The 24,230-nt window shown below is 37.8% G+C and overlaps 1 protein-coding gene across 1 annotated transcript; it reads left to right on the top strand.

Annotated features, from left to right (window-relative positions):
• Nucleotides 1–265: 265 nt before the first annotated feature.
• Nucleotides 266–23,615, top strand: LOC139458367 (calponin-2-like). Its single transcript, XM_071239776.1, has 6 exons — nucleotides 266–371; nucleotides 2,196–2,357; nucleotides 6,488–6,618; nucleotides 7,373–7,475; nucleotides 21,625–21,762; nucleotides 22,078–23,615. Exons 2-6 carry the CDS (start codon nucleotides 2,307–2,309, stop codon nucleotides 22,960–22,962), a joined length of 1,308 nt encoding a protein of 435 aa, XP_071095877.1. The 5' UTR covers nucleotides 266–371; nucleotides 2,196–2,306; the 3' UTR covers nucleotides 22,963–23,615.
• The last annotated feature ends 615 nt before the right edge of the window (nucleotides 23,616–24,230 follow it).

The following is a 24,230-nucleotide window of genomic DNA, read 5'->3' on the forward strand; positions in this document are numbered from 1 at the left end:
ACGAATATAAGTGTGGATATGTCTGCCATTGACGATATAAACAATACCTATGTCAATCTACGTTCACGTTTACGCGACGAGCCAAGCTGCAAACACGACATGATGGATGCTCTCAAGAATGAAGACGTGTTTACGCTTTCCTTATACAGAATTTACCAACTCATTGACCAGCCTCAAGAAGTTATTTTTAGCCTAGCTATGAGTCAGGGGTTCCCCCGCTTCGTTCATCGGGGCGAAGAGAAGAGGGATGGGGGATGGGGGATGCTATAGGTATAGGTGTTATAAAACAAGGAACCATCAGCTCCTGAGCAGATTTGGATGACACATGTAAATCAGTGGTTACCTGCTGGACTATCTCTAAATAATAACAGGTAAGTTGTCAGAAAAAACTAGAATGTTGGCAGCAAACGCTAAGAAGTTGAGCGGATATCAAAATTGCAATGCTTATTTCACTTTGATAATCTTGTACGTAATACATATTGAAAGCTTTTGGTGAAACTACTTAAGGTAGACGGTTCTTGATGTTAGTAACTGCTTACAACGTTGGATGCACAGATAATATGCCAATTATTTATAAATTTCATTTTTCTGATTTGAAATGGCCAAACATGTAATAAGACATCTTCCTGAAGTTCAACACTGTTATAAGAAGTAAAAAAACATAACGAGACATTTTTCCTTAGCTCAATACTATTATGTAGAACTAAACATGCAATGTGACCTCATTCTTCAGTTCGATACTGGTATAAAATGTAAACATGTGATGAGACATCATTCTTTACTTCAATGATGTTATGAAGGCGTAAACATGTAATATGACATAATTCTGTAGTTCAATGCTATTATAAAACAGTAATGGTACATCATTCTTTAGTTCAATATTGTTATAAAATGTAAACATTTTTTAGTTCAGCACTAATATGTAGAAGTAAACACGTAATGTGACATCATTCGTTAGTGCAATACTGTCATAAATAAACACGTAATGATACATCATTATTTAGTCCACGACTACTATGTAGAAGTAAACATGTGAGTGAGTGCGTTAAACTTACCGTCGCATCGGCATTATTTCAGCCATATACAGAAAGTAAACATGCGATGGAACATCATTCTTTGGTTCAATATTATTATCAAGCAGCAATACTATAACATTCTTTAGTTCAATACTTTTATAAAAAAGTAAACAATTGGTAATAATGTTATAATATTTAGTTATCAATTTTGAATACTTTAAAACATCAATGTCATTTAATGCATTTTGCACGCAATTTATTTTTTGATATGTAGCCTTATAGCATTTATGTAAGTTTTGTTATTCTTGCACATATACTATTTGTGAAGTAATGAATCAGCTTCCATTGTGAGTACACTTGATGTATAGTGAAGTTGCGTCCTGGTAATTCCGAATGCACAGGGGTTATTGGTTACCTAGATTGTATTTGATGTATGTATTTCAAGTCAACATCTGTTATTATTATTAATATTAATAATATTGTTATTGGTCTGGAGCGATAGACGGAGGACAATACTTTCAAAAGACAATGTCGAATTTGAATTTGACATTGTCTGTGTATACAAGTTAGCGTATATAACTAATGCAATAGTACAAGTGTTAATTTCTGTATATGCATCTGTATATAAACCTGCGTATATACACGAGGAATGCCTCCACCTAAGGTTCGAGTCACGGCGACATTTACCGGTGTACATCCAGAGAAAAATGAAACCGGCAAATAACGCTGTTTTCAAACTTCTCCCAACACGTTTCTTCATCACGTGATCTAATTATACATAAAAAAACATTCGATAACTGATCACAATCCTGGCATCCTGCAAATGTATTTACCCATTTCATAAGTGTTTCATTTACAACGTGATCTATTTATGAAACAAATCATGATACAAATCATGATATCTTTGTAAAAGTATTAAACTTCTCATGTTAATTCATAAATACTACTTCGATGCAACTCAACCCCGATCCAATGCGTCAGTCGTCATTATTCGCCCAATTTTGCTCAACCGCCATCTTGAAATTTCACTGGAGAACGTACATCACATGCTCGCCGCACTAGACATATATGGCGAAGGCATGTGGCGGTCGTAATCCAATACCCCCACAGAAGAGAGCATTTCAGCAGCACGGAGATGCGCTAGTATTGCTCATCCCTTCCCTTCCAACTATCCAACAGATCCGGACGGCCGCAGTAGCCTTGCTTGAAGACCGTGTGCAAAGCTAGACTCCTGTTACATTCGAAGGTTTAGCTGTCTCTAGGATAGACCTCTTGTGCTAAAAGTCCAGCATGGCCAACCAAGCAAAACCTATGGGGGATCAGCGGGCCCACCATGCCAAGGTAAGTTTTAATTGAAATATACGTGTTAAAACTATAAGCTCGGTTGTTTAAGTGGAATGTTTCATCCGGCCCCACACGGCCATTTTCCGACTCCCATGCTACCGGCGTTTGACATTCTCAGATTTCAGGAAATACTATTCCATCCTGTTCATCATCTTTGATATAAGGTTTATTGGCGATTCTGTTTTCCTTTTCTTTGTCAAGGAGTGTAATGGGTAAATGTGATTGTGCATTATTTATTAAAACAAGACCGGATTTCGTCATGTATTGCATGCGATGAAACTAATATGCTTACATGTCATTAAAGATGATTCTAAAACACCGACACTTAACATATCTGTCAAAGATAAAGACTACACTCGTGAAAGAACGTGTAAAAAACGAACACATGTGTAACCAACAGTCACATAATTTGAATTTGTGAAAATTTTAATTATATTTTTAAATAATGTATATGATTTTTATATATCACTTCCATATAGCTTTCTGTTTGCAAACAATACTACAAAATATCTTATCTTTTTCATGGACACCTTGTAAGTAGCGGCGCAACCTTCTGTCTATTAATAGCTTATATATCTGCAGCAGCAAAGGTGTCGATTTCCTACACTTGTACCAGTATGCGAGCTGGGTTCTATACTACAGCAAACTAAAAATAAGATGCGTGTATACATATAAGCCGTTGACTAGCCAGTCCCATCGGGGTGTATGGAGCTGATAACTTAATTCAAATTCAACAAGAAGAAGTCTAAATTATCTATTTCTGCAAGAAACCTTTCTGGAAAATACATTATTCATACAAATCATCTGGTAGAGAGCCTCATGTTGAGGGAAAGAGGAATTCCGTACCAGCAACAAAACGCAAGGATCAAAACCATTTCCTTGCCGTCCACCCTCTCCAACGCAATTTTCCTCTTTGTTTATTTAACTTTATTATTATTAATTTTATCCATAAGAAAGCCTTTGAGAAAATGTACTCAGGATTTCGTATGCCAGACAAGTAGTAGATGGTGTATCGTAGAATATGTCTTGTTCATACCGTGTACCCTTCTGCAAGTGCAGTTGAAAGAAATCCAAATTGCCGGGTGATAGAGACCAGATGCTCACTGGCCAGTTTGTAAACACGTCCATGGGTGTTTGTTAGGCCCATATGCATTGTGTATGACATTTTGTAAGCAATCTAATGATACTAAACATGGTTATTAAAAACAGTTTTGATTTTTTGGAAGTGTTGATCATCCATACACAATTCCATCGTTGAGTATTCCTCGCAATAGAATTAGTTTTTATCTGAAATGAACATATTTTTCATAATCTTACAGTAATTATTAGACTGTGGAATGTCTATATATGTATTTATTACTAAAAGCCTGGGAAAGTCCAGATCAAACTAAACCAAGTCTGGTTTTCTTGATTCTACATGAAACAAATCAGCAGAAGAGGTAAGGTTCTTTTTGAAGAAGAAGAATAAAACTATTTTTAAGACAATTTTCCATAGACTAAAATTTAAAACAACAACAATTACTTGAAAGAAATATTTTCTTAGACTAAGTGTTAGTCTGAGTAATTATATCATCACGCGTATGTAGCTCTTTTCTTTGTTAACGAATAACGAATTTTGGCGAATATGTTAAATCAGTGAATTCAGGCATATCACAATACAGCCTTTCTTTGTACGGGCTTCTATACGACTGAATACCTTATATCTCTTATCTACACCAGCGATACATGGCTTACAACTTGAATTACACTGGCACATGAGAACGTTTGCTCATGCAGGGTTGTCAATCCTGCTGTACGGAACCCGAGCTCCCGTTGCTACCGTTTCTCTGGAGTGACTCGTCACGTGACCTCGTATTATCGAAATCGTGGAATTCCAGGAACCGTGCAGATGGTCTTTATAAGTCATGTGATCAAGACCCCTGCATAGCGAGGTCAAGGGTCAGATAAGGAAGTTGGTACAGATAGTGCTGTTTTCCACTTTGGAACTTTCTTTTTGAAGATAAAACGCTAAAATGTGAAACACGATAACTGCTTTACAATTTGCCGTTTATGTAAATATTTTAACATGCCCTGCAATACGGTTGACATGCCCCATCGCTTTTTGTGTCAATTTTACATGTTACATTTGCAAATTTGCTTTTGTTAATGAAACTATGTCATAATTTGATATTATTTTAAATAATTAAAACGTAAGATTTATTTCGTGAATTACACTTTGCATTCGATTTGTTGTAAGGTAATGGGTGTTTGTAGATTTTATTAATCCTTTTGAGTAGATCATCGCAGTCACATGATTACCGAGACATTGCAAACAAGTTGCAAAAAAAGTTTAGAAATAAAATGAAGATAAAATACTTTTGCAAAGTTAAATATTACTGAATACGTACGAAAGTACACCGCTCATTGTGTTTCCTCCAGGAACAGCCAAGGAAGCAGCGTGACGTCCATTGAAACTTGATACGCACGCGTGGTGTTAAATATAGGCACGCGCGGGCACAGGCAAAGCTGTCACCGCACGTGCGCAGAGCATCTAGTTTCGCAGCCATCAATGTTATCGCTTCTCCATACTTTGTTATCTGTTTGAACACATTAGAAACGCCTAGCTGGACAGTTCTTATATTCTACACACATTTGGTTTATATTTTAAATTTAAGTTGAAATGTTTTAGTGTTTGGATTAGTCGTCATCTCTATGTTTTTGGTATAAAATGAAATCAGTTCGAAATGTAAGGGCCAATAAAATATACTGTTCCCATTCGCATTATCACAGCCGGAAAAATAGGAAATGGACTTATTGTCAAATGAACACATGTATATGACAATGGAGAAATTTATATCTTTATTAGATCTTTAAATGAAATCTTGGTATATAATGTTACCAGTTGTATTGCTTTTAAATTGTTATGATATGTAACAGACGTTAGCTTCCTCTTCTGTGACATTGACATGATACATGATTCATATTACGAATTAGATTCTTTTTTAGGACACTAAGAAATGGTTTGATAACTGTTGGACGATAATATTACTTAATGGAATTCGAATTCGATGGAACATTTGGAATGATTGTCCTATTGTCTAATGAAGCAAGGATGTTGTTTTACCTTTGCAAATGGAGCTAAATTGATTCATTGACATATACTATATTTTATACATGTGAACTTTCAAAAACATACGAACGAGAAGAAGGGTATATTATAATAGTACAAATAATATGTTAACCATAGCACTTCTTGACATCCGTGACGATCCGGGTCAGAATAGTCTTCAGTAACCATAGTTGTTATAAGAGCCGCTTATGCTTGTCGTAAGAAGCGACTAACGGGATCGGGTGGTCAGGCTCGCTGACTTGGTTAATGCATATCATCATCTCCCATTTGTGTAGGTCGATGCTAATGCTGTCAATCACTGGATCGTCTGGTCAAAACTCGATTATTTACAGAAATCATATAGTTGGAATATTGCTGAGTGCGACGTTAAACAACAAACAAATTTCACCTGATGGAAGGGGCAAGATTTAGCACTGCTACAGACAGTTGGCATCCAGAAAGCTGTCATGCTTCCATGTTCAACGAAATTCTAAAAGCCTTCCAGAGACTCAATGAATTTAATTAATTGAATTGAACGTCAGAATTCAGAACAACGTTGTGATACTTTCAAACATAAAAAACACATCCTATAAATAATATGAATATGCTTAGTGAAATCCAAATATGCCATTTGATGTCATAACGTATTCCCTTCAAGTTTATTTTCACTGAGTGATAGGCCATATGTTATATTGGCAACACACCCAAACACACTTTTGTAATGAATTATTTGTAGCACTTCGGTACTAAATGAACACTGACAGTGTTGAATTCCTTTAACAATGCATTATGATGGCAGTAACATGTTATTGCAGATGTGTTCCCGTATTTTGTCAAGTGCACACTGACTTGCCCTTGCATGTCTTTGTGACGGATGCCACTGGTGGGGCAGTATGCGTTTACCTTTCCGCGAACACCTGGTGTCATCACTATTGACTCATAAACACAAGCTTATGGAGTATGCTTTTAGCAGATATTTCTCATGATTATGGAACATTTTTGTCGCCTTTTGTTTCATTAATGTAGTTTCGTTGTTCAGGTGGCTGCCAAGTATGACAGTGGAGCCGAATTGGAAGTGAGGAACTGGTTCAAGGCGCTCCTCTCGGAGGAAATCGGAGCTGGCGCCATGCAGGTTGAGAAGACACTGAGGAGTGGGGTTTTGCTTGTCAAGTAGGTCACGCATAGTACACTTCTGACAGCCTCGGTGATCAAGTGTATGATCTCCGACTATTCTATTACGATAAATATACCCTGGACATATATAAGCGAGGATGATACGTCCATGTACTGTCTCTTTAAACGTTATCTTGGCATAGATGAGAGAACACACCATATCCACATAGGGACTTTGAAACAGAAGACGATATGCATACTGATGTTGGAGGGATGTATGACATGGCTAAAATGTCAAGCCAATTAATGTAACTGTAATGTTAAACGAGTTTAAATTGCATCTTCATGAATGTGGTCAGATGTAGTGTAATGTTTATGTATGAATGTAGAATTTCGACTTCAATGTCGTTTGTAATGTAATGTAGCAGCGGTGAGGTGAAATGAGGTTCAATGTAGCGTTTTAGATTATTGCACTTATATAGCGACATTAATGCAAGCTGGGTATACTAGGATCACAAGGGCATGCGCATTGCATTAGTCTGAGATACTAATTGGAGTTGCGTCGCATCGTTGTATCACCAACAAATTCAAAGAATCGCATTACGTTACTAGCATTACAAGTTTGGTATTTCACACAGCTAAAATTAAAAATCCTTTAGTTAAGTTTGTCTTCATTAATATTGACTAAAGTTTATAATCGCTTTTAATGATCAGACTGAAAGTCGACACTTTATTCCTTCATGTAATCTAAAATGTTCCTCCATGTTTTTGTTGATTTTTGTTTTTTAATGCAATCCCTCATATATTACAGATTGCTGAAGAAAGTGGTTGAACTTACGCCACAGGATATGCGCCCACCTAAACTGAGGACCCTCAAGCTGAAGTTCAATGAGTCTCAGACGCCTTTTAAGCAGGTGGGTAGTGCAAGGTTCTCGTTGACATTGTTTCTTACTCTTGTGTACACAGTCAAGCAATCCATTTGCGAGCTGACCGTTGGTCATCACTTTCCAAACATCCATGTTCAACTATGTCCGAGGATGAAATTATTGACTTTATTTGGACTAAAATAAACAATGGTTACATGGTTTTACTAATCCAGTTTAAAACAAAAGATTTGGTTATGATGGTATGTGGTTTAATATTTCGTATTGTGGTTATCAAATGGGCAGCCTACTGTCTATTGGAGGCTCTGTTTGTTTTACCTTGGAGTCAGCTTTTTTCAAACAGTTCCTCAATGTTATCTCTGGAGTTTTGGGTTTGTAACTGTGTGGTTGTGGTTGTGGGTGTGGTTGTGGGTTTGGGTCGGATGTGTGGGTGTAGGGTATGACAGTGTTACTCTATGCGTGTATATTTCGGTTTGGTCCTCCATAAATGTTTGACGTTTGGGCTGTAATAGCTGAGGTTGAGATTTGGCCTGATATATTAATTGATGTTTAAGGTCTGTCCTGCTATATTTGACGTTTAAGGTTTGGTCTGTTATATTTGAAGTTTAAGGTCTGTCCTGTTATATCTAACGTTTGGGGTTTGGTCTGTTATATTTGAAGTTTAAGGTTTGGCCTGTTTTATTTGAAGTTTAAGGTCTGTCCTGTTATATTTGAAGTTTAAGGTCTGTCCTGTTATATTTTACGTTTGGGGTTTGGTCTGTTATATTTGAAGTTTAAGGTTTGGCCTGTTTTATTTGAAGTTTAAGGTCTGTCCTGTTATATTTGAAGTTTAAGGTCTGTCCTGTTATATTTTACGTTTGGGGTTTGTCCTGTTATATTTGAAGTTTAAGGTTTGGCCTGTTATATTTGAAGTTTAAGGTCTGTCCTGTTATATTTTACGTTTGGGGTTTGTCCTGTTATATTTGAAGTTTAAGGTTTGGCCTGTTATATTTGAAGTTTAAGGTTTGTCCTGTTATATTAAACGTTTGGGGTTTGTTTGGCCTGTTATATGTGGCGTCTGGTCTGTTTGGGGCTCGACGTTCGCCTTTTTATGTTTGACGTTTAAGGTCGTAGCTGTATTCAATTTGTATAATACTTTCTTATAGCAAGTGTTTCATTTTGTGAAGTAAAGTTCGCGTCAAATGACACATGTTAAATGAAAGCAATATAGTTTATGTCTGAACATAGTATACGCGTTCCTCTGACGTCACCGTACATGCTTTCATGTGGTTTGTTCGACTGTGTACACCTTGTATGAGATTTTCTTTGACAAATGTTTGAGCAAAGTATATACTTCGAACACATAATGTTCTACTCAAAACTGTTTTCAAATAGTTTATCTTATAGATGGACTGAACATGCGCTGATTTAATAATTTCTGCAGCTGTGATCGCCCGTTTTCAGCGCATATGTTAAAAAAGACATGCGTAGCGTAGAACTAATGTATTTATTTCTTTTAGAAACGTCGATATTTAGGCATTGACCAAATTCAATGTTTGGAGACATTAAACAATCTTTTTAGTGTGTGTTAACTTTCACAAATCTGTGTTAATCTATGGCACAGATGTAGAACATTCTAAACTTTACCACTCACGTAGAGAGTTCTGAAACAGTTCTGCATGTTCTGCGACCACACTCACATAATTTGTTCTATCTGGACTGCCCGTGTCTGTTGGCTGTATTCGCGTTCTTTGCATGCTGTTACCTGTTTCATGTTTCATGTTGCAACTGTTCAAAGTAGATGCATGATCTGCCGCATCATCACGAGTAGTGGTTAGAGAATATCACTGACTGATTGAAATGGTCAGGAATGGGGTAACAATTCTCAGGAGATCATTTCGAAGGCAAAGGATAAGTAGGTACTTTTTAGGCTGAACAAAGAGAAAGGACAAGGTATGATAGGGGCCCCTTTTGCCCACAAAATGGGCATTATTTACAATAAGTTGGTACTTTTAGGCTACAAAAAACAAGAAAGGACACGGTATTATAAGGGACACTTTTGCCCACAGCATCTGCATAATTTACGAGATGGATAAAACTTTTTTAGACTGTATTTTCAACACCTGGATGTTTCAGACTTTATACCAACACTAAGTGTATGCGGTGATATAAAATTTGTTGAAAAGATTTGTAGACATGCAGGAAGTAACTGTTTTGTCTGCGACCGTCTGCGAACAATGAATCAAACAATTATTGCTATTTATTGGTTATTTGATTTAGGAATGGACTTGGACAATACAATAACAAACATAAATTGACCGGTAAGAATTTGTGGTTTGAAACATATTTTACAGTTCCTCAAAGCTTATCAAAATATACAAGCAACAATCTAAACAGAGAGAAACCATATTCAGACAAATTCCAGAAACGATTGATTCATGTCATTCATGACGTAATTGTATGAAGTTTATTGACCAGAAGATTTTGTAGTCCCTAATTACACATAAATTATTAATTCCCCACACGGTAATAATTGCAACGTCTTGTCCAAGACAGCAAAGGAGGACACGAGGAGCCCAGTTGTCTCCCCTTAACCGAGCCAGAAACCTATTATTGTGGGTTCGAATCCCTGATTCGCCCTGATTATGTTTCTATCCGGCATCACATGACTTTGCCCCACCTTAAGCTGACATGCCGTCATAGAACTAAAATACTGTTCAAAATGGCTTAAGGCCAAGCTTGACCGCTCTCTCACTGGAACGGAATTTGACACATTTTCCCCATATACAGTAATTCAAAATACATGCACAAAAGTCTTAAATACGAACCGCTTTGTTAACATGTTAACAATGGCATATCAGATGACAGAATGACAGAACAGATCTTTCTCAAGTATACCACCTCATGACGTTAATCTCAATTAGTTCTTTTTAACCCATTTACTCATTTCATTGCATTGCATGTACCGTTACTTTGCATTATTCTTTGTTTCTGTTTGTTACTGCGCGAGCATATGTTTCAGCATAATCCCATTTCATTGCTCAACCTTTTGTCATAGGTAAATCTCGTTTTGAAATGAAGTGAACGAGAATTTCTTGAGCTACCTTGTTGTCTTGAAGTGCATGAAGTCAGCTGCCTGTAGTGGCTGGCCTCCGACGTGGGCCAATTATTGAACACAATACAGGCCTGCATCGTATGACCCAGCATCGAATCTATCGGTTTTAATTGGTGCATTCTAACCCGTTTATTGACCTTGCAGATTAACGTTTAACGCATACGTACAGTCAAAATGCATGTGTTTACGTTGCGCACCACACTTGTATTTTGACTGCAGTTAACAACTCTGGTATGCCACAGCTATTACACAGTATGTAACCCCCATCCCAATTGTCGTAAACCCATCCATGTGTTTACATTCTATGTTTTTGTACGTACGATACATCACTTATTAACACTCAACCCATGGAAAAGAAGGTATCTGCAGAAAACAACTGATTAATCACCAAGAACAAAAGAAATGCTCCGGTGGCAAAATTCCACGTTTCACATTGATGAGATAGAAAATACATAAAGAAACTTTCAGTTATGCTCCAAGCACAACTGGAGACTCTAACATTTCTAAACAGCAAACAAAGCCCACTATATTGTTCTTTCTCTTACTCTCCCCTATGAATGCCACCATTTACAACTGTATTCAACTTCGAATAATCCTGGATTGTACCTTGAATGCCTGTACTGTTTTGATTTTTCAAGCATTTAAATGCCACCATGTTGTTTCCTTCGTTACCATGGATACTACGGCTGTTCCAGAAACCGAGCATGTCCGGATGTTCTACTCGATGACATGCTTTCATATCATACAGCAGTTGTGTCCCTTTGTTCTTGGATGAATGGATCAGTTTGAAGGATTCGTTTTGGAATCTTGTGCATTCAGACACTGGAGTACATCGACGCATTGTTTTGCTTGCCTTGATATGTATTTTATGTTTCTGCTTTATCTGCTGAAATATTGCGAAGTAGGTTATAGCAATTTATAAGAACAGACAGACATCTTCAAGATGGTAGACATATGGTAAGTACGTATTGCAGTGATAGACATCCCTTTAACAAACATAGTCGACCATCTGATAATTCACAACTTAATGTAAGTTCTTTTGTCTCCTTAGTCAAAGGTTATTAAAGCATGTGGCGTGCATACACAGGCATATAAAAGTATGTGCTCAATTTATTAATATTTTACCATAACATCCCGAACCACCTGTGGGATACCAAAACACACCTTATCCAGGGTATTCGAAATATTTTAGCTTTGTAATGTAAATCAAGGAATACGTGGTCTTTTGAATGGAATGAGGTACCCTGATGTCCCTGTCGTCTATTCGATGAGTAGAATTGCACCCCTAGGTTGGAATCCAGGCTTGTCCTGATTATGGTCCAAGGTTTGTCAGCACCACATCCCTGCTCCAAGTTTTCAGCAATCGTCTAAGACCTGCATCACTACCAGTGTTTCTCCCACATCAAGTTGACACGCCGTGACATAACTGGAATACTGTTCAAAACGGCGTTACAATTACTCACTGGTACCCCCGACTATGACTATTATTTGTTTATTAAGCAAGATAGATCACACAATATAAGCATACTACAATTTGTGACAGTGTTATAAACACTTCCATGTTAAAGGTAGATATGACCACCCCCGCGAAGATCCGGGTTAGAATTAGTCTTCAGCAACCCATGCTTGTCGGAAGGGGAGTCCAACGGGATCGGGTTGTCAGGCTCGCTGACGTGGTTGATGCATGTCATCGTATCCCATGCGCTGATCAATGCCCATGTTGTCAATCACTGGATTGTCTGGTCCAAACTCCATTATTTACAGACCGCCGTTTTTTAGCTGGAATATTACTGAGTGCGGCGTTAAACAACAAACAAACAACATATGACAACACAGTAACAACTATTGAAAATTCCTTTGCGGCATAGCAAAGTGTATTATTACAATGCGATACCTATAAAGGCAGTTCTAGGGTTATACCAGTGATGGCAATGAACCGCCTGATATATATACTTTTCAGGTACTTTCATTAGCAGCTTCAGGATTATGACGTCACAGGTTAGGTTTTCCCTTTGGAGTGACTTATATACCCCCTCACCAATATTAGACCCTTATTCCACATATGCAAACCTCAGCACCTCTCCAGAGTGGATACCTATACAACTCCCTCGATTAGGGCCATGTGTTCCTGCTTAATAGCCCTTATCCAGGATTGGTAACCGAGTTTCGTCGAAATATCACCTAGCGATAGATATACGTGTGTTGTCTCCCCTGACTGAAACTCTCCTGTGGATGATTACGTGCACTTCTTTCATGTATATTGTATGTGAAATCAACTCCAGTTGTTGGATAAACAATACACAAGGCCCCGGCACTGTGTTCATCTTTTAGTGTAGGTTTAGGTGGAATTGGATTACAACGGGATATATGTTATCAAGACCGACAAAATATTTTTAAAAACATTTTAATCCACTTTTTGTGTTCATTCTCATTGGTAAAAAAAAGAAATACATACATATATATTGTTTTAAGCTGCCTGCCTTCACCAGGCACATTCTGTCTGTTTCGTGCTGTATTATTCGAGATGTTTGTAAAAGAATATCGAATAATGAACGTCTGTAGTTCGAAACCCACAAAATGTGCCCGTTGAAGGCCCAAAGCTTGACACTATGCATATTTATGAAAACATTTTACTGAAGTTACTTGGTCTACATGCATGTACCAAAGCCAGTTATTGAATGAAGTCATCGATTGAAGTTACTTTATTTATACAACTCAACTTTTGATAGGAATATTATGAGTGTCAAGGCAGGGACTGAATGTGACCGAGCGCTGGGAGAAGTTGTCATACAAATAGTATTCAGTATTACCTTTGCACTGATTTATTTTCAGCAACATTACAAGACAATGCAATGTCTATAACATTCCCTTGAGCGGATAAATGTAGTAGTGTATAGGCGCTTCCGTGACTGCCAGTACATAGGCTGAAACATTGGACATCCCATGATATACGATGTATTTCCTATTTGTCCGAGCATCCATAATTTCAGTTACCTATGATATCTTGTATATTGGACCTTATGGGTGAAAAAGCACATTTTGACGTCTTATTATATCTTAAAATTACAGTATCTTTGGACCACAAAAATACAATTCATAAGCTTCAGTTCGGATTTATTACAGAGATAAATGGCTGTAAACATTTGGACTCCTTTATTTAGAATACTAAATGTTTATGTAATGATTGCAGTTTTTAGATGCTGAAATGTAGACATTTGTGCTGAACTGTTTTGAAATTATTATTAAATCCGGAACAATATGAGAATAAAGTAGGATATTTTTGTGCAGTCCGCATGCATGTCGAATTTTACGGAAGTAAGTTGATGTCAAACGTCTTTCTTTATGACGTCACAGCACAATTGTATCCAAGTACCCATAAGGTTCCTTTTCTCCTGGTTGGTCGTTTATATTGATCACATATATATTTTTTTATTCCTTCCCATCACCACACACATTTTTATTATCATTATTAATTGTTTAAATAATAATAATAAAAAATAAATAATAATAATAATAATAATAATAATAATAATAATAATAATTATTATTATTATTATTATTATTATTATTATTATTATTGAAATCGAATAACCATTCACACGGTATGGCGAAATATCTTCTTTGATAGAATACCCGCTAATGTGCACATGTTCAGATTTGATGCAAATATATCGTAGATTTATAACTTTACAATTCGGAGTTGTTTGTATATTGTATTTCCTTCAGCTTCACCTGAAAATTATTGACGGATAGTGAAATTGTTTGTTTCACAGTGTAAAAGAGCAAATGCATCTATTTATATGCTAAATTTTAATCATAACATTCTTGTGCATTCTAGGTTTGAATCTTTATTGTGGGATGTACCAAATCATTGATGTCGAATATACACTATCATCACTATCGCCCTTGATCATACAGATTATACGGAATGTATAACAATATCAGTAATAAGACATGAATCGCATCACGTGTCCACGTTCAGACTCAACTAGAGGGGCGGTCGGGTAGCCTAGTGGTTAAAAAGTTCGCTTATCACGCCGAAGACCCGGGTTCGATTCCCGACATGGTTACATTGTGTGAAGCCTATTTCTGGTGTCCCCCGCCATGTTATTGCTGGAATATTGCTAAAAGAGGCGTAAAACCATACTCACTCACTCACTCACTCAAATAGAAGTGAGGGTTTGTACCTGTAACGGGTCATGTCCCATACACAAAATTAACACACATCCTTCTGTGAAGTTTGAAACATCGATTTTGATTGGTCAATCCGAGGTTTCAAATCACAACAGCCACCTCCGATGTAAACTGACGATTTTGCGTTCGTATCAACCCAGAAGTGTTATCGACGGGAAAGTTAAAATTATCACACGTACCATTACAAGTTAAAAGTTGCGATTATTACAATATTCAAAGTTTATGTCACAATACATTTGGGAAAGAAACAAGACAAATTCGAGTAAGAGAGAGTAATTCAAGTTGTAGGTTCAGAACATGAATTTCGGCGAGATGTCATTTTGTGACTTGCGGCTTGGAACTAAATTGCAAGATTTCCAAACATTTATTAACTTGTATGATATTTATAAATATTTTACAGGATCGTCCATATAAAGTTCGTAAATGTTCGTAAAGCACTAAATGATCGAGCCTGGATCAGACACTGCAGTGATTGATATTATGAGCACGCTACAAGTCCCACGCTGCCGTGATACGCTGACACGCCATCACCGAACCTGACAACCTCTCCATTTTCAGTTGTGTCGAACTTACTTATGTCTCGAAGTAAAAGCTTGGTCTCTGCGTATTCTTTCTTCATTCATCATTTTCGGTTGTGTCGAATGTCGGATAACTCGAAGTATTTAAGTATTTATGTAGGTCCCTTCAACGACGACTAAACGGTGTTTGGCTTCATTCTCCTCTTACAACAGGGATAGGTTTCTGGGGACCTATTTTTTATCCAGAATATCACGAGTTATACAAGTAAAATGTGTTTAGCGCAGCACAATAGTTGTTACATATATGAAAGTATGAGTATGATTATGAAGTAATTCGTTTTGACAAGCGGATGAACGACGGACACATGTTGAGACCCTTAGCACTGTTCTGACCCGCTGTGTGGTTCGAATCCAAGAATAAACCTGAATGTTATGTTGGTTTGTCAGCATCCTACCCATGCTCGTTTGACCTGCATAGCTTCGGTCATTCCTCCCACATGAAGCTGACACGCCGTGATATAACTTGAATACTGTTAAAAGCGGCGGTAGCCCCCACACGCTCACGCATACGCACACGTACATATTTAGGCGCATTTAGAATACTTGTGATGCTAGAGCCTAGTCAGTGAATGATAGGGCAAAAGAAGGTGCTGATAAACAACTGTTGTATCGTCCCCGAGTTTCATCATAAGCTCATTAGCATATATTAAACATATGCACTTGAACTAGGTCGATGTTTCTGTTGGTGGACTGAAATCACTTAGATTCATCATAAGCTCATTAGCATATATTAAACATATGTACTTGAACTAGGTCGATGTTTCTGTTGGTGGACTGAAATCACTTAGATTCATCATAAGCTCATTAGCATATATTAAACATATGCACTTGAACTAGGTCGATGTTTCTGTTGGTGGACTGAAATCACTTAGATTCATCATAAGCTCATTAGCATATATTAAACATATGTACTTGAACTAGGTCGATGTTTCTGTTGGTGGACTGAAATCACTTAGATTCATCATAAGCTCATTAGCATATATTAAACATATGCACTTGAACTAGGTCGATGTTTCTGTAGGTGGAATGGGAGTCCCCGAGTTTCATCATAAGGTCATTAGCATATATTAAACACATTAACTTGAACTAGGTCGATGTTTCTGTTGGTGGACTGAAGTCCCCGAGTTTCATAATAAGCTTAGTTGCATTTATCATTTGTCAACATATTTTGAATATGTCATTAGTGAATCTTACGTCCGATATACCGAGTTCATGTATAGGACGTTTGCACGTCATGGTGCTAAAACAAAACGACGACACGAAATGTTCATCATTTTAAAATATGTTTTAAATGACACATTATTACAAAATAGTATATTTCAAACCACAGTCAATGTTAGGTACTTACGTTTAATCAGATATGGTTTGGTTGTATTTATTCTATTTCTAAATTGTCATATAAATAACTTAATACTGTATATTGTACTACCTTAATATGTTCTCATTTAGGCCTGGTATTAATTCACAATTCACAAATCAAAATCTGAATCAAAGTTTCACGTCATTCATACCAATCCAACATATATCCAATTTCTCTCGACCACTTGGTTAAGGGATCGGGGATTAGGTAGCATAGTAGGTAAAGCGTTCGCTCGTCATGCCAAAAGCCAGGTTCGATTCCTCAAATGTGCGAAGCCCACCTCTGATGTCCCCACTGTGATATTGCTGGAATGTTTCCTAAAGTTCACTAGTTCAGGGATCCGCCGAACCCAACGTCCACAAATGCGGAATACTAAAAGACCTTTGTTATAGTTAAAAATCAGTAACAGACGCCTCTAAAGTAGATCGATGTGAGACGAAAAATTATTTTTGCAATTTCTGGCACCTTAACCTTTATATGTTCGACATGGCCTCTACAATGATGTCTCTATGAAATGCTAACATAAATCGGATCATATTTTGATATTGAACTAGCTAGTACCATTGCTCTTTTTACTCCTGTGTTTCTAGTGTTACTGCACTTTTTCCACCACCCCCTGAAACATCTGACATTCTGTGTATATGATTCCATGGTCTCTCCAACTTCCTCACAGAATTCCGATCCGATATTCAGCATGGTCGTCACGGCATCCCTATTGGAAATGTCATTTTCTCCATTACCCAGCCATTTGTGCATGAATCATCATGACGTCTAATATGCAGTATGTATGTATGTGGTTTGCAGAACCAACATGAAATTGAAAAGGTGTTGTTAAATTTGATAATGTCTATTCAATCATCTGTAACAGTTTGTTACATAAATGTTACAGCTGGAGAGATGTGTGTAAAAAAACCTGGTTAAATGACGACTGGGGTAAGAAATTTGAAACCATATGACCTCTACCATGTTTGAAATGTTGTAAATGTGTGCCGAAAAAAGTTAATTTATGGATTTTTGTCCAAGATATACATCAACAGTTGTGTATATTGCGATATTTTGCTTTTTTACAAGCTTTAAATCAAATTATATCTTGTATACATGTAGACATTTTCTTAGTGCTGACTAAGCGCCAATACAGTTCAAGTTATGGATATAGTATTGCTTAAGTAAGATATCTTCAATTGAAAATCAAACATATGATCAAATCATGAGAGAGGTATAGTTTCTTTTGCATTACCTTTATAATGATGTTTTCTGCACATTCTAAGTAATGATATAGGTGTCACCTTAAAACCGCTCGTCTAGCTTTTTTCAGTATTTAGACAACGCTTATTTAATTTTCTGTAGGTTGTGTTTTTGATCCAAGCAATGTCGTCTAGAATATATAAAGCACTCTGTCAAAAGGTAATTTTGTAAATCTGTATACATTGCTCACCCATGCATGTATCCTTATTAAATTTCAAATATAGAAATTGTGTGATATGTACAACAACAAAACATCATACTTTTGTTGCTGTATGTTAAGACATTTGCCACAACTTAATCGTTGACCTATATACTGATGTGGCCGACAACAGTGCCATGCTAAGCAGAACGCAACCTACGCAATTTTAAGTGATAATTCAAAATAATTGCAGAAACGAAGTGATGTTTTTTAATGGTATTTGTTTTAATTATCTATATAAAATAATCAAAAACCAGTAATTGTCAGTAATTATTCTCAAAACTTAGCAAAGGTATTGAATTTTCAGTAAACTATATTTCCATTTGCTGTGTAATGATGGTGTTTCATCGTACCAATTACTCATCAGTAATCCTGTTATAACTTATACTAGAAAATATAAGTCCCCTCATCAAATTCTACTTTTCCTCCAAAACTCTCGGAATATATGATAAAATGAATTCAATTCTTGAAAACAACATGGTGTCTAGACTCTCTCTCTCTAGACTGCTACATTCTTATTAATACCTCACACTCATATACTATTTCCATTTTACGAAAATGGCTTGCTGTATAAAATGCATTGCAGATTATCGTTTAATGTTAAACACGTTTGTGAGCCCTTAAAACGTTGAGCACGCTCTAAATAAGGGCAAGTAACTCTAATTACAGAATTAATGTGGACTGATGCATTGGTCCATATGCTGTAATGGTTCAAATATGTCAGATATAAATCTGTTACAGATTTGTTGTTATATACAATATTATGTTTTGTAAGCCGTCCCAAGTAACCTCTTTGATAGTAGGTTTATATTAGGATAAGGCCCCAGACGTTCAGAATGAAAACCCTCCAACAGTACTATTTTGAACATACCGCAAGTAGTATTTCGGAACGAGTTCTCAGTATTTGTATGTACAGTTGAAATGAAGGAATTTCTTGCAAGGTTTTGCTTGGCATTATCCCTGCAAGTTGAAAATATGTCCTTTTCAGAATATGTTGCACATTCATGGATATGCATGATCACACGTAGCTCGATTGCAATTTTCAATGTCAGCTTTTTATATTGAAAGTAAAAGTGTCATTTCAAAGTTATTTGCAGTTTGTCCCTGTAAACTATATTGTTGAGTGTTAAAGTCATTCAGCTTGGTGAAAATAACAGGGGCGATAACAGGGTCATTCGTGATGTATGATTTCATTTGCTGAGATTGGCAGCGATTTGGGGGAAGATTAAAACATGATGTTAATGGTAGCACAATTGACAGATTGCCTTGGGGACAGACACTTCACAATTCCTTTAAGCCAGAAACATGTACATTTGTTTATTAGTTTGTGGTTAAAATGACTGATTCTGGTTTATATTGAAATATTGATCACTATCATAAGTATAGATTCTGTAACATTATCTTGAATGTAATATCCGAATTTCTATACTGCATTGTCTACATATAAGATAATTCTGTCAAAAGAGTACTAGTAGTTGATAGCATTACGAAGATAATGGTAAATCGTTACCCTCCATTACTCCTGTAAGTATCCTTTGACGGGGGCACGGGGTTCCAGTCGTTTAAGGCGTTACAATTCGTAGTACAGATTTGCTTCCCTTAGGCGTACCATGAACATATCATCGCCGGTTCGAATCCCGGTTCGGCTTAATCATGTTTCTTAGTTTGTCAGCACCAATCCCCTGCCACGGGATTCACCAATGCGGTAAACGTCTAAGAACCTATCAGGTCGGGCTTTAAGCCAAACCTCTGCGCTAGTAGGATCTTACAACAAACATAATGTAATAAGGATTAATCCTACTCCCAGGAGAACATTTCAACATGAATGATTTTATCCAGTAACAAAAATTACACGACACTGATACCATCATTGTCACAGTGATATTTCACCTAATACACACGTTTGTAACAAGTACTCTTATTTTGAAGCAGCGTTTTAAAAAAACCCACACCAATCACTGGTCGCTCATGATTGAATACTGTGCATATGAAGCCGTACACCATGCATACCACTTGTCGTATCGAAGAATTAAATTGTTAATGTGTCTTATTTATTAATTTTCTTTAACGCAAGTGTGTGTCCGTTTGATGCACCTTTAGATTGCTAATTATCGGAAAGCCGAATAAATGTTAAGTTTAAGAGTACGGTATATATTTCCCATACTTACCTACTACGCTTTTCATTTTTAGAGAGAAACAAATTACGAATCAAATACATACATTCAAACATCGTTGTGTTGAGCTTGGATGTGTCGAGCTTACGCTTGTTTCGAAGTAAAAAGCATGGTCCCTGCATATTCCTTCTTTATTCAACATTTTCAGTTGTGTCGATATACGATGCAAAGGGAGATATAATAATTATGGTGTAACTATTCTCCATTAATTCAGTTGTCAACAATCTTCGGAAATCGACCAGATCAATAAAACAATAATCGAACAATGTACTTTCTTACATTCATTGGTTTTCCAAGCGGTTCTTGTCCCGACCGAAAGAGGTTATGGGGTGTATGGGGTGTCACCGTTTTCATGTTTGTATAAATGAAGGTAATCTCCTTTTCTTGCACCCCATGGGCAAGGCATACATTGATTGTAGGTTATGTGTATATGAATAGCATATCTTAAAGTTATAACTGGTATATGAGTTATCATTTGTTCTCATTCGCTGTGCTCGTGCTCGTGGGCTGCATCATTTCGGGCGTTGTTTCCACATTGAATTGAAAGTCGTGATATAACTGAAACACTGTTCCAAGCTGTTAAAAGAACCCACTGCTTTGTTGAAACCAAACGTCCTTGAATCCTACGGAAACAATAGCGACAGATCGGGTACAGCATACATGTCAGTTTGATATACCCGAAATTCGCTGTTCACATGAACGCTATCATCTATAACTTCTGTTTGGAAAATACGTTTTAGTGAACATTTGCGTTAAACCATTATCAGGAAATGATCAGGATACAATTATTTACAATCGTTAAGAATGAACAGGGGTTTGTTCCTTCGTGTGTTTCACTTTAGACAACGCCATTCGATGTGCTTTTGTGGGTTGAATTCATAGATAGGTTTTCCTGAATATGACCTTTGGCTAATCAGCGCTATATCCCCATCAGTACCCCTATCAAGGTCGTAAGCATCTCCGATTAGAGTCATATCGAACTTTCAGAAATAATGGCAAATACAAACCTCCATACCGGAAGATAGTAGTATCTTACTAGGCACGGGAGGCCCAATCGTCTCAGGCGCCGCAATTCGCTTTGAAGGTTGGGGTGCCAGAGACCAATAAACGTGCCTTCGAATACGGTTCGCCCCAATGTTTATATAGCCTGTTCGTGAGTTTCACTAAAGTGCCAAACGCCTGACACCTGCATCATTTCCGGCTGTCCTCCCACATTAAACTGGCATGCCGTGATAATAAAGGCAAATACGGTTTAAAATTTCACTCACTCACAATATTATCTAATGGGTAACTTTACATTGAACTATTGTCCTTTCATGTATGCTTCACTTTCAGATGGAGAACATCGAGGTCTTCCTGAAGGGGGCAGAGGCATTAGGCGTTCCATCGAACAGTCTCTTCCAGACAAACGACCTGTACGAAGGTCGTAACATGGCCATGGTCATCTCAACAGTTCTTCAAGTTGGCACAGAGGTGAGTTGCACAGGGTTTCTCCAGACAATTTGGTTTGGGAACTGTAGTGTGGTGGCCTATCTTCGTCAAGCACTTGTCTGGATTAAATTCCACCCACCAGTAATATCAACCTCTTCAATGTCAAGGAATCTATGCATTATTAGACTATTGTATATAAGTGTATAATCATCTATATGTACTGGGCTAGTTTGGTTTTCCCTACCTTTATTAGTTGTTGCGTACTGATTTAGCCGACATATTGTTCAGTGTTAAACCCAACTCATTTACCATTATCTTTGTACAAATGTTTCTCACATTATCATCATGTTGTTTCAGGCTCAGAGATGTCAATATAACGGACCCGCTTGTGGACCCAAACCATCTGAGAAGATCGAGTACCACTTCACCGAAGAACAGCTGAAGGCTGGACAGGCTATCATTGGTCTTCAGGCTGGAACCAACAAGTGCGCTTCTCAGTCTGGTATGTCCATGGGTGCTGGTCGTCATATTGCTGACATCAAGGTCGACGATATGGATAAAAATAGCCAAGGCATGATCGGTCTCCAGGCTGGAACCAACAAGTGCGCTTCTCAGGCTGGTATGTCCATGGGTGCTGTTCGTCACATTGCTGACATCAGAGCCGACGATATGTCAAGGGAAGGCCAGACCATGATCGGTCTTCAAGCCGGCAGCAACAAAGGTGCGTCACAAGCTGGTATGTCCATGGGTGCTGTTCGTCACATTGCTGACATCAGAGCCGACGACATGTCAAAGGAAGGCCAGACCATGATTGGCCTTCAGGCTGGAACCAACAAGGGTGCGTCACAAGCTGGTATGTCCATGGGTGCTGTTCGTCACATTGCTGACATCAGAGCCGACGACATGTCAAGGGAAGGCCAGACCATGATTGGCCTTCAGGCTGGAACCAACAAGGGTGCATCACAAGCTGGAATGAGAATGGGAGCTAGTCGTCACATTTCTGACATCAGAGCTGATGACATGTCAAGAGAAGGACAAACCATGATTGGTCTTCAAGCTGGAAGCAACAAGGGAGCTTCCCAGGCCGGTATGTCAATGGGAGCACAGAGGCATGTTGCTGATATTGCTGTTGATGACATGTCCCAAGCTTCCAAGGCTACAATTAACCTGCAATACGGTACAACAAAGGGAGCTAACCAGCAGGGAATGTCCTATGGCGGCCGCCGTGACATCACTAAGTAATCTCACTATGCTCCGAGAACTTTTAAAGTTTAACTGCAATACGAGAGAGTATGAATTCAAGACGGAATAACTTCCAATGCCATCGAAAGAAAATACAGAGTGGTTTAGGTTATGTTTTGCTTTTCGACAAATTATGTTGAACTTCATTTTTAGAGACAATATAGCTACCTTTTCCTTTGTAAATGCACCTTATTATCCCAATGCTCAATAGATCAAGTGACAATTTTGTATATAAAATTATCAATGCTGTAAATGTTAGCGATAAAACTGCATCAGTTGATTGATGGGATACGATTCAGCGTGTCTTTTCCTCTGTTGGTGCGTCTTCCTTCTGTAGCCAGCACCACACTCTTCCCGTCCATGGCTGTATTATACACACTTGTCTTCCTTAAACGCAGGACTGTTGGGTTGTTGCTCTATGCTCATCCGGGTCCTTCAATGATGACGTCACCGCCATTGTTGTTCATATATGTCAGTGCATATTTAATTTATTTGTTTCATGGAAACTGGCAAAGATGAGACATCATTGCACTCCAACTGCTGTCATCTTACTGAAGATTTTGAAAATAAAACAACGTCTGATGAAAGATCTTTATAGATGTTATATGTGGTTCAGATGAATTTTGTGATTGAATAAATTAATTGTTCATTTCTTTGCTTGTTTTACGTTTTGACGTCTCAAGGATTTGGGTATGTAAAGGTGAGGTGAGGTAACATGGTGTTTAACGTCGCTTTCAAGATTATTGCATTTATATAGCGACAAGGTCCGGACTTGTGCCGGGTTTATGGTGTTAGCCCACTGAGATACCATGTCGAAGTTTAAAATGGATACCACACTCAGATACAGTATATTTAGAATCCTTGTTGTATCCCCTAAATGACGAGCGCAGTCAGGGAAACAACAACTACCCTTTAACGTCCTTTGACGCAGCCGTTGATAGAACCACCGACCTTCCTCTCACCGGGCAGGCGCTCTGTCCACTAGGCCACCGAGGTGGTCTCGGTTGTCACAGGATATGGATTGCATATCATTTTTGATTTAATTACTAATGTCATATACACATGTCTTATATGCGGGGGGGACCGGGTGTCCCAGTCGTCTAAGGCGCCGCGATTCGCTGTGCAGAGTCCCGTCCCTTGGACACGTCAAAAACCTTTGATTGTGGGTTCGAATCCCGGTTCGCCCCGATTATGTTTCCAGGTTTGTCAGCACCATGACCGTGCTCGAGGGTCTCACCAGAGTGGTAAAAGCCTGAGACCTGCATCAC

Source organism: Haliotis cracherodii, unplaced genomic scaffold (assembly GCF_022045235.1).
Source record: "Haliotis cracherodii isolate W230 unplaced genomic scaffold, xgHalCrac1.p SCAF_12, whole genome shotgun sequence".
In the NCBI taxonomy this organism is placed as follows: domain Eukaryota; kingdom Metazoa; phylum Mollusca; class Gastropoda; order Lepetellida; family Haliotidae; genus Haliotis; species Haliotis cracherodii.

Excerpts from the sequence above, each read along its gene's own strand:
- LOC139458367 (XM_071239776.1), top strand. The coding sequence starts at position 2,307 with ATGGCCAACCAAGCAAAACCTATGGGGGATCAGCGGGCCCACCATGCC. Across the intron at positions 2,358-6,487 it reads AGCGGGCCCACCATGCCAAG|GTGGCTGCCAAGTATGACAG; the intron begins GTAAGTTTTAAT and ends TTCGTTGTTCAG. Across the intron at positions 21,763-22,077 it reads TTCTTCAAGTTGGCACAGAG|GCTCAGAGATGTCAATATAA; the intron begins GTGAGTTGCACA and ends ATGTTGTTTCAG.